Source organism: Hoplias malabaricus, chromosome Y, assembly GCF_029633855.1.
Source record: "Hoplias malabaricus isolate fHopMal1 chromosome Y, fHopMal1.hap1, whole genome shotgun sequence".
Taxonomy (NCBI): Eukaryota; Metazoa; Chordata; class Actinopteri; order Characiformes; family Erythrinidae; genus Hoplias; species Hoplias malabaricus.
The window spans coordinates 38,382,888-38,395,087 of NC_089820.1; the positions used below are offsets into that span (position 1 = coordinate 38,382,888).

The window sequence follows — 12,200 nt, forward strand, 5'->3', positions numbered from 1 at the left end:
ATAATGTTTCGTAACTTCACTCCCATTCTTTACTCACCACCAGGTATTCCAAAACTGCTTTACTAATTAAATAAACAATTACTGAGAAATTTTTAGATTACAGTGATTTGAAGAAGTCAAACATTCAGATGTAACCAAAAGCATACAAAACAACCCTAACATAAAAATCAGATGGAATATAGAGTCAATTAATTACATAATTGAGGAACTCAATAATTGAACTGTGTTGTGAAATGCACTAGCAGATTTTGTTAATCACACAGTTTGCTTTCCAAATATGTAAGATTTTAAAGATGCCCTTTCAGAGATGCAAATGTGAAGGACTAAACAGAAGTAAAATATAGGTAAATATAATTGTTATTCAGGAAAAAAAAAACTCTCCAGAATGGTAACCACAAAGGAGAAGGAACAAACATCTTTTAATAGGAATCTATGGGGTGTGGCGAGAAAACTATATATTGGGGACACAAGGTAATATATTGAGACCACAAAATAATATATTGTGGCCATAATATGTTGAAGGCACCTATTAATACACTGCGGCCACAAAATATATTGTGGAGAAAAGATAATATACTGATGCCACCATATAATATATTGAAGCCACAGGAAAAAATTTAGGGCCATGATATAATATATTGCTTATATAAAGGCTTACTAGGATTTAATTTTTTTTCTGATGTTGTTTTTATTTACTTGCTCTTAATAGATTTTTATTGCTTCTGATTATCCTGTAGCACTTTGAGATTTTCTTGAAATTTAAAGTGCATTACAAATAAAATGTATTATTATTATTATTATTATTGCGGAAATTAAATAAAATATTATATTGTGGCCTCTGTATATTACTCTGTGGCCATAATATACTATTTTGTGGCCCGAATATATTACATTAAAAACAACCACCATATCACCTTAGGGGCAATTTTTTTTCAAAAATATTTGGAGCATTTCTACTAATCCACTTGTCCTAAGGTTTTTATCCCAGTGTGATTCCGTCTGACAGTCCATCTATTCCAACAACTTTAAAAAGGGCAAAAAATAGAGATGTTTGTTCCAACAATATGAAAAGAGCAACAATTGAAGGGATAAAGAGCATCTTGAGTGCCAGAGTGGTGGTGCTGCTATTATATTTGCTTATTTTGTTCCTTTATTTAATTGAATTCCATAAACTGATACTACGGAAGCCCTGAAGGGCAAAATTAAAAGAAAGGTTTAAAGAACATTCCTGAGACTATGTTCCAGATTACTTTTTTCTGCTTGTTACATACAAATCTAAAACATTTTCCTACTTGTGTGGTGAGCTTGAAGGGTAAAAATATATACTTTTTAATGGCTAACACTCAGCATATTATACCAGTTTTGATCAGCAGGAGGAGGTAGATATTTTTCAGTTTCCCCACAGGGATTCACTGAAACAAGAGGAAAAAATCTGAGAAGTTGGGTGCTAACAATTGGCATGTTGTACCAGCTTTGCCCAGAACAGCAAGTTGGAAATCACTAGTAGGAAAAACAATTAGGGAAGAAAAAAATATATATTGTCATGCTTTTGATGGCACAAATTGTACAACTGATTTTCAACTGTTATTGGTGTGTTTAACAGGCAAAAAAAAACAAAAAACACTTAGCCTCAGGAACATACATTTAAATTTTATTTTCATCTAACACAGATAGAATATAAATAAAACTTTTTATTGCGTCAAATCATTGCAGAACACATGGCACTTTCTCCACAGAGGGGGGGGGGGGGAAGAAAAAAAAATATATATATTGCCCACAGCTATAGGTCAGAAATCCAGCCACTCAGCCATGTACACACAGGTGGAGGGTGAGATTTCTCCACCTTCGTGACAGTCATCAAACACCTGGAAGAAAAACAGAAAATCATGATGTTATAGCTTTCGCTTTCAGCAGATACAATGTCTGGGCCAAAAATTAACAGAAAAAAAATGAAAAACTAAAGAGTCGTTTTTTTCTAATTGCAAAAAGAGCAGTTGAAAGACAGCATTATTATTCTACCCATTACCAAGTTCCCTCTTTTTGCTTTTGTTAGTTTGCTGCTCACTGATTAATTCTGAGATCTTAGGCAAAAACGGGTCAATAATGGGTTATGGGCGTTTCAAGAAATGTGTTCCTCTGTTGTCATTTTAACGCAATCTGGATGGAGGAATTTCATCACTGAGTAGGGCCATGTCTTTACTGAAGTGAGTGGTGTAAACATACCACTAACTCTGGATCTGTGGCAGACCTGACATCACTTGAGTTTCTTGGCAATTATATGCAATTATATTTTCAAATTGATGCCAGTAACATGCATAAACAAAAAAAAAAAATGGAAATGGGGCAACAACAGACAGCTAATGCTGTATAATGTTTAAAAAGTAAAATAAAATAAGCACATCTTGTACAATTGTGAAGGCACAATTTTAAAGGAATTCCTTTTTAAAAGGAATGCCTTGCTCATTTCAGAAAGATATTCACATTCTGCATAGATTCATACAGCATTACAAAACAAAAAACAATAATTCCACTTATGACACCAAGTTTTAAAAGTCAGTTGTTAAAAGAAAAAGTGATGCAACACAGTGATAAACAGGCACCTGTCCCAAGTTTGTAAAAAATAATAATAATAATAATAATAAAAATCATAAGACGTGTCATTAATTAAAAGCAACAATTTCAAGCAGCACTATGAGACAAAGCACACATCTCAAGTTTTGGACCTTTGCTGGGAGGACATTTAAGCAACTGGACTTCTCAGAATTCGAGTATGCCTAATCATCATTAAGAGTACAGTTACTCTGGGTCAGCGTGTCTGGAGTGCGAACATCACTGAATTCACTGGTTGTGGGATAACTGTAGTATTTACCGGACAGAGGCCACAGGGAGTTTTAACCAGGCCTGTTGGCTGGATGATGGGGTACACTCCTCTGTAGAGCTTCATCTGACCATCCACACATCCCACTGTCCCCTCTTTAGCTGCAATGATGGTCATCTCCACCTTTCCATCATAAATTAGTGTGTTCAAGATAGTCTCTATGTCCTCCATGGACAGATCCACCTGCACACATGAGCATTGTTTAACCCCTTCATACACCTCCACAACATTACAGATTAGCAAATTCCGCACATGTTCATAACAGGAAGGAATATGTAGGGACAAGATATTCCAACATTCCACTATTAATAATACAGTGATCCCTCGTTTTTCACTGGGGATGTGTTCCAAGACCACACACGAAAAACTAATTTCTGCGAAGTAGAGGAAAGATATATATATTTTTTATGTATTTAACGAGTATTTGGACTTTTAAAACCCTCCCTGTACTTTTAACAACCCACCCTTTGCATTAAACAGTCATTCTATAATGTTTTTCAGCTGGAACTACATGTGATATCCTACCAGTTTCTTTAATAGAGTAAATCCTAAGCTGTGATTTAGCGTAAGTAAATTTCACTCGGATGTGGACATGAACAATACATGTACTGTATGTAAGAAATACTTGTAAATTATATATTTTGTCACCTACAGGCCTAGTCTAATACACAATAATAATAATTTAAAAAATACTTTTAATTTACACACCATAAGAAAATGAAATTTTTTAGGCGATATAGCGGCCATAAACCCCCTTGAAAAAACCCGCTAAGTAGCGAATCCGCGAAAGATGAACCACGAAGTAGCGAGGGATTACTGTATTTTTTTTGGCAGCATCAATATTGTATCTTAGGCCTTAATTTTGATGCATTTCTCTGTACTTAGATAAGAGCAAAAAGCTGTATCTCTGAACATTTAGAAATGAAGTTAAATGGTGGTTGCAGAATTCAAGGAATTGTGAACATCACCAGCTGTGAGAAATAATGAAAGTGAACAAATTTATTTCACACTGGCAGTTTCTATATGATCTGTCATTTTTTTATTAAAGCAACACTACATAAGATTTGCTATATTTACTCCTGGACTCCCCCTATAGTTCAAGTGTTTAATTTACTCTTACAGTGCTGTCCTGAAATCAGAGGAAGTGCAGTTTCTGGAGTGCTGAGCAAGGAGTTATAATGACATTAGTTCTCACTATTACAGATCAATTAAACATTACAGTGATTTATAAGCTGTAATTTTGAGGTAAAATTAAGGCCTAGTGATGCTTTAACATATTTGCAAATATTTTTTTTTACCCCTTTTAATATGGCAATTAAACTTTCTTTAAAACTTTCTTTATCCTAAACTTTTGCCAAATTGTCTGCACAATTATTAGCCCTCTACAATTATATAAATTCATTTCAGTCATATTTAGCCAATTGGTCACCCTAGAGACCCTTTCACACATACACTGTAACTGTTCCAGAATTTGCCCAGAGTAGTTGTATGTGAAAACGCAAACACGCACAAAATTTGCTTTGGACGTTATCCAACAAGACCCCTAGTAGACTGTGTAAATTTGGAGTCGGCGCATGTGCGAGCACAGACGCTAATGTTCAGGGAAAATTACGTGCATGTGCTGCACAGACGCTGACCCATTTTAACATAAACTAGATGGAGGATTTTCATCACCGAGTAGGGCAGTGTCTTTATCGAGGTGAGTGCCATGAAAATATGTGTGCATCATGTGCAGACACACAATAACCTGGAGTTTCTCTAGAGATTCAGGTGTGAAAGAGGCTTAGGACTCCCTACACTTGGAAAGCTGAGACACCACCTAGATTCAAACATGTGCTCTCCTGGTGGTAAGGCCAATACTTGAAGCACTGCACCACTTCTGTGGCTTTTTGTTTCTTACTGTCTAAATACAGTGTCCAATTAAACTCAAGATTTTATTCAAAACAAAGCAGCTCACTTCAGCTGAACATATACCAACGTGCATTCAAAGAAATGTTAGTCAATATTAAATGTCAAGCTGCTGAAAATAAAGTGCCTAAAGTAACAGCCCATGATTGAGACTTGCTTTGCTAATGCCAAGCTCGCAGATGTACTTCCACACTTCATGTGATGTGGCAAATGAGCTGTTCCTCTGCACCATGGGACTCTGTTTACTGTCTCTCGCTGCCTCTGCCTGGAATACACATATGAACAAATTTTCACTGCTGTTATCAACATAGGCGCTGTCCATTATGTCAGAATATTTGCACATTACAAAAAAAGGCAATGTAACTTCTCTATGGAGCAAGAATAAGGTAATATTCTCATTTCAGTTCATGCTTTTTAAAGTCTGGAGTCCTCTCCCTTGATTAAAAAACATTGTCTTATGTTATGAAATTTGAAATGTCGCATTTCCATTCACTCTCAGATTTACTATTTCATTCATTACATTTGCTTGGAACTATTTGTAAATTAAATGAGTAAATATTTGTATTAATCGAGCAGTGTCAACATTTTCATTGTAATCATTTTATATTAGGACTACTCCATCTGTGAATGAAGAAGATGGTGTCTAGAAGGCATACAGAAAGCAACATTTTTGTACTCATGGTTAAAACATTACTCTAAGAAAGTGTCAATATTTTCAATAACTTTCAATAATTGAAACCTCTTTAAGAAGCAAACTTAAACAAAACAAAATTATACAATTAAAAGTGCAGTTATACAGCTAGACAGCTGTGTGTCACTCACAGCAACTAATAAACTCTGTGTATCGATGACTGGAGTAAAATAAATGACAATTGGCAGATATAATCTGTGTGTGCAAGATATCACATGGACAATGTGGACAGCTATATGCAAATTATTTAAATGAAAACAGCAAGTGTGGTTGCACAATCTTGCTTTCTCTGTCAGACATGCTGTATGTATCTCAGGTTTTCTTTGCATTTTCCCATAACCCCAACCCTTATTTGCTCTGTCTGTGACTGCCTGTCTTCAGTTTCTTGGTAAAACAAAAGAATAACTGAGATAATGATATTAAAGCAATGCCAGCCCTATCCACACTATGCTCCACGACTATTGAGCATGTGCACATTGTGATGACGATGATGCTACAATGATATGTAATGCAGTGTTGTGCTATACAAATTAATGTGGTCGGTCTTAAACATGTGGGAAATTGAACCCCTGCTGTATGGATCAAATGATGCTACTCCATAGGCCATACTAGTAAAAGCTTGGCTTTGTGCAACAACTATCAGCTAATCTTAAAATCAGTCATGTTGAATTTACCGAATTAGACTTTGCTTACCTTGCTTTGTAAAAATTTAAAGCACTGCTGATTGAGAACCTCCACAAACTCAGACTCAAAATCCTGATCACTGTACCATGCTCCTCCAGTGACTGAGCGGTCAGGCTGCAGGTTATACAACATATATACCTTCTTTTTCGAGGCCTAAACACAAAAGCCAAAGGTCAGTTAGAAAGAAGTGTCTTGAAAGTTTACTTAATACTTTGGTTTCAGTAAAGCCGTAACTCACTGCAACAGACTTCACAGCTTTGATGAGCTTTTTGCTCTCAAGGTTCTTCAAGATTTTGTTAATTTCAGTCAGAGGAAGGTTGCTCTTATACCGGATATCCCTGCTCCAGATTCCTGTAAATGGGAGCGCATGCATTCTTTAAGGCTTTTAAGGTGGCATTGTGTATGTAAAAGTATGAAATAAAATTTTGAAAGATTCTGACCATATTTCAAATTTAAATGAACAAAACATTTGAAATAATAACAAAAGGTCTAATTACACAACACACTACTTATTCAGATATCAATAGATACATTTATGATCTTTTGGAACCAAATGGCTTTAAATTTGATCATCTCTGGCCTGCAACTTGAACTTGACCAAACATGGTTGTCTCTATTAATGTCTTGGCAAGAACTGAGATGACTGGCCAACAGCCTTCAAGCAATTAAACAGGATGTTTTCAATTGTGGTGAAATGCCTTTCTCTCTTCTTGTTTATGTTCAAAAGCTCTGTGTCTTTTAAAGAGAAACAGTATGATTAAGGTGGAAAAATGACTGTTTGTATGTGGCTGTTTAACTTGTCTTAAATATTTTTATTCATTGTTTCAATTACCAGAGAAACTCATTTGTAATTTGAGTTGGTTAGATTTGTAGCAATTTTGGTATTACTTAAAGGAACACTAGGTAGTACTTTTTCCTTAAAATTACAGCTTGTAATTTGTGATGGTTCACTGACCTGAAATAAAGAGAACAGAACCTCTCATGGGGCTATTCCAGGCTTAGCACTGCTGAAACTGCACTATATATCTTTTAGGGGAAGGTAGGAAACCAACTAAAGAAAAATACCATAACAGTCCTTGAGCAAGACTCCTAACACTGCATTTGCCCACCACTGTAATTCAAGTCTCCTTGCAAGACTCGCTGGATGCGTGCGTCAACAAAATGCCATAAATGTAAATCCAACATTAGCCTCCAAGTTATATAGTGCAGTTTCTGCACTGCTGAGCCCAGAGTAGCAACGGCAGTTGCTCTGTTCTTACTATTACATGTCAGTGTATTATCACAAATTTAACCATGCAATTTTAAGGTAAAAAAAAAAACTACCTAGTGTACCTTTAAGTAATCTGAACCAGCAAAAATAAGTCAACATAACCCAGCGTTTCTCAAACTGTGTGGCGCGTAGGTATTACAGGTGGGGTGCAAGGAATCGAAATTAGATTTTGTATGCCTGTCTTTATTAATGCCTTTCTGTTTTGCCAATAAGGCTTACTCAATAAAAAGCCCCCACTCACAATGGATTCATTCTTTTAATATGTTTAAGGACAAACAGTCATTAAACATATTAAAAGAACATTAGGAGTTCAGAAAAATTTTGCTTGCCTGGAAAAATTGCCTGCAAAGAAGCCAAAGATGAACAAGCATTCATTTACCTTTATTACCAGCATCTTCAATGATCTGGTAAACAAGCTTCTCTTGGTTGTCTGAGCCCTTCATTTTACTGACAACATATAAAGAGTTTCCAGACATTATATATAATATTGCAGATATTACTGGCAGCCTTTCAATAACTGAAAGGCCCTTACCTTGCTGACTGGGCATCTTTAAGTCTGTACAACAAACCATTGCTGCTCCGGAGAAGATCTAGTTGGCCCTGAGCACAGAAAAGTTGGATAGGGCATAAGCATATATATGATTTATGTTTGCATAATGCAGGGTAATTTTTCTAACACATCCACCAATCTCTTACAGTTTCTTACAATGCTGGACATGTTCTTTATTTTGCAATTTGTAGAATAATAAGGACAGAGTTAAATTTATAAAATTTCATAGTGTAAAATTCATTATTATGTTGGTTCTATTGTGTTCTATTGAAGATTTAAGGAAGGACATTTACTATTAGGAGAGAGAGATAAGAGAATAACATTTTTCAGTTGTTGTGCAGTTTAGAGTATATTTGGATATTTTAGAAAATGCTGTTAGTGTTGACAGTGATTTTTTGAGAAATTAAGTTAAATTTATTAATGTTTTATAAAAGTATCTGGATGTGTGGATGAGGCCTGAGCGAGCATGGTATAATCTGGAGTATACCCAGGTATAAAATGCCATCCAGAAAACACAAAGCACTGACATGACAACAAGAGGATAAACATATGGGCTTTGATGTTAACCTGAAGGTTGCACTGTAACCAATGTTTCTTTAAAATGATTTTGATATGGCCGAAAAGAAGGAAAAAAGACAATAGTGTGAGTGTAAAGTAAATAAATTCCCTTGGAATGCATTTAAATGCAATGCACTGTGTGTATAGTTTTTCAACAATATAGTTAACAACAATAATGATAATATTAAAGTAAAAAGAGCTATTGTATCAGAATCTGTATCTGTATCAAAACAAAATCAGCCCATCATTGCATTTTACACAACCAATTCACCTACCAACATAGTGGGAGGAATCCCAGGTAGACACGTGAGAAACACACCAACCTCACATGCTCTGGTTTATCTGCTCTACATTTTCAGCATCTGTTATACACCATGCCTTCACTCAACATATGTGCACTTCATCCCCATGCAGCTGCTCCTAATATTTGATGGGAATGGTTAAGCGCAGACTTTTATTAAACCTAACCTATACAGACTTTTTTTTATTAAAACTCTATGTTTTAAACTTTACTTGACCAGAGGAGGACAGTTCTTTTTTGTGAGTCTTGGATCCTCCCATGGTTTCTTCCTCCAGCTTCCAGCAGTTGTTACTTGCCACTGATGCATTTGGCTTGCTCACCTGGTGTTATTAATTTAGATTTTTGCTTTAATCCTCAATGTCTGTAAAGCTAGTTTTTTTGACAACCTCAGGCTGTAAAAAGAATTATACAAATAGATTTGACCTGACTTGACCAAACTCTTCACAGACTGTCACTCAAAGTGAGGACTGAATCGTCAATAAATAGTTAATCTTTAAATAAAAATGAGGCTTGAATCCACAACTCCAGGACCCTAGTCAGTTATAGACCTCACTAGTGCTCCCGTGACTGAAGATCTTTGTTATCAGTTTGTTAGTGAACAAAATGTATCTTACCACAGACAGCAGACGGTTGATTGCCATGGCTCGCTGCTGAGCCTCCACATGAGGCATGTCGTTCTGAATGACCTGGTCAGTAATCCCATGTGGGAACTGCTGACACAGCTCCTTTACCCTTAACACAGAAAAGTTTGAAATAGTTTAAATGGCTGAACCATAATGAAATCAAACTTTTTCTCAACATGGGTCACAAAAGTTTTTTTAATAAATACATTTTAAAAAATTGTACGTATTTAAAATTGTTTAGAAGTAGCTGCAAAATTGTCTGTCCAATTTTGATTGGCTCAGTTGAGAGAAAATTTTACTGTATTTACTGGATTAGCTTAACCTGATGTCTGCTGCAAAGACACAGTCTAGGGTTGAGCCGTAACAGAATGAGGTGTGTGTTATGATTAATGTATGGGAAATTAATAACTGTAACAGAGATGAAAATGTGGACAAGAATGTAGATGAAAAGGACAAATGGAAACACGGAATGGATAACGGCAGCCATCCCTGCTCTGGTGAAAAAAAATATGTACACAGTTACAAAAACCTTTACAAAAATAAATCTAACGTCAATAACCAAAAATCAGAATCAGAATCAGAATCAGAAATACTTTATTGATCCCAGGGGGAAATTGCAGTTATTACAGTAGCAGCCAGTTGTAAAAGAATAAACACTCTAATAAAAATTTAACACAAAAGGAATTTTTTACAAATATGTACACATCTATAATAATAAATACGGATATACTGTATACAGCAGTATGAGTATTGCACATTTGAGTTGTTACACTCATAATTAAAAAATTTGTTCTATTGTAATTACTGTACATGTGAAAGGTGTCGTGCTTTAAGTGTGGAAAACTTAAGGGGCAAAACAATCTTGTTGTCGAAGTAGGAATGTCACAAAGACAAAACCAAGAAAACACAGAATTAAATATGTACAACAAAATCACAAAAGCACAGACCACAAACACGGCTGTCTAGCAGTGTACACTTTAACACAGTATTTAAAAAAAACAACTAACAAAGAAATAGCTTTATAAATATAAAAAGAATTATTTTCATTCATTTATCAAACATTATTGACCTTATTTCCCTGTTTCAGCATCTTTTCTCACTTTAGCCAAATACGGATCAGGACCACCAGGCTACAGAGACTTTTCTTCCCACATGCCATAACACTCCTGAATAGTTAGTCACTACAAATACATTAAACACTCCATCTTCTGGCCATTTCTAGTTACATTTTGTGGTGTATAATACTAAACAAAACACTCCATGCTCTGTACTTAAACTCTCAGACTAGTGTGTCTTCAGATTCAGCTGAAGAGAGAAGGAATGTGTGGTGGTTTGTTTTTTGTACTATTGCTATCTGATATTTTGTAATATTGTTATCTGATATTTTGTACTATTGCTATCTGATATTTTGTAATATTGTTATCTGATATTTTGTACTATTGCTATCTGATAAGTTGGTGACTGATCTGGATAGACTCATGGCTCAGTCGAGGTCCAGACAGAGGTCTGCCATTTCATCTGTATAGATAATATTTACAATGATAAAGTAATTTATGAAACATTGGGTAATATTTGGCCTTAGACTACACTGTATGTATGCATTACAAACTTGAAATTATGTTTAAAGACTACCAGTCTTTATATTTATTAACAGTGTTAACATTTTTTATCGCATATACGTAATTTGAATAAACAGAGATACTTGTAGGGGTATAATCGATGACAGGAAGGGGACTTTAAGGCATATACATTCTCTCAAAACTAAGGATGCGTATTTGCAACCATTTCCGAGGTCTGGCTCCTATCACTGCCGCTACAAACAATTCTGACTCAGCAGATTTCTTTACAACGGGACACTTCACAACAACAAAAACGTTGGGTGACTTTGTTTCCATCTTATAGTATAATTATGCGGACATTTTTGACATAGAAAATATAATTATTAAAAGTAACAGCACACTAATGGCCGAACGACCTCAGCCTCTCTCTGGAACTTACAGCGTATTAACATGTTTATAACACATTTTAAGTCTATTAGTCTGAGAGGTATGTTTTAAGAGTATTTTTAAAGTGTAACACTGCATTTTAAAAAAAAAGAATTAAAGTATCTGCAAAGCCAACATCGTATTCTTACCTGTTTTCAATATCCACAGGATCCGTGGACTCCTTTTTGACTTTAACGTCCGCCATTGCTCTTTTCTGAAATAAATATCAGTAGGCTTTCTACTGTTTAAATGGTATATTAAAGAGTCTTGTCACTCCAAACATCATTATCAACACAGCAGCATATTCATTAAGTGCTGCGTCCTAGAGTCCTTTCCTCTGAAAGCGTGTGGTGCCCCATAGAGCGCCTGATCAAAACTGGGCTTAAAACGTCCACGTTTGTGCTCATAACAGACTTCCAATTTTTAAACAGTAATTTATATGAACCTACGACATATCCAACATGTATTATCCATCTTAGCAAATTTAAAACATTTAAATATTGTTGTTTCTAAGCTCATTCCTACTTTTTACCCTTTAGAAAATGCATCAATGTTTGTAAATTATTTCATATTTTTATACTCGTTGCACATAATAAGTACAATTTATTACAATAGGGCAACGCATGGCAATAAAGACTAAAAAATACGGCCGAATCCCAAATGCCTCCTCGTACCCTACACAGTGCACTATGGAAGTTGTGAAATTCTACGCCGAAAGTGCTGTGTTTTTTTCCAATGCGCATGTGCCAAAG

The 12,200-nt window shown here is 35.3% G+C and overlaps 1 protein-coding gene across 1 annotated transcript; it reads right to left on the reverse strand.

The window, feature by feature from the left end:
* Window positions 1-11,853, reverse strand: polr3f (polymerase (RNA) III (DNA directed) polypeptide F). The gene is made up of 9 exons (XM_066655144.1): window positions 11,598-11,853; window positions 9,455-9,572; window positions 7,964-8,031; window positions 7,811-7,878; window positions 6,400-6,512; window positions 6,171-6,314; window positions 4,944-5,051; window positions 2,870-3,061; window positions 1-1,865 (listed from the first exon to the last, which is right to left on the reverse strand). The coding sequence occupies exons 1-9, from the start codon at window positions 11,651-11,653 to the stop codon at window positions 1,788-1,790; spliced, it is 945 nt and encodes a 314-aa protein (XP_066511241.1). The 5' UTR covers window positions 11,654-11,853; the 3' UTR covers window positions 1-1,787.
* Window positions 11,854-12,200: the final 347 nt, after the last annotated feature.

Coding starts and splice junctions, on each gene's coding strand:
- polr3f (XM_066655144.1), bottom strand. CDS start 11,653: ATGGCGGACGTTAAAGTCAAAAAGGAGTCCACGGATCCTGTGGATATT. Junction 8,032..9,454: donor TCAACCGTCTGCTGTCTGTG/GTAAGATACATT, acceptor TTCTGTGCTCAG/GGCCAACTAGATCTTCTCCG. Junction 1,866..2,869: donor CTCCCTGTGGCCTCTGTCCG/GTAAATACTACA, acceptor TTTTTCTTCCAG/GTGTTTGATGACTGTCACGA.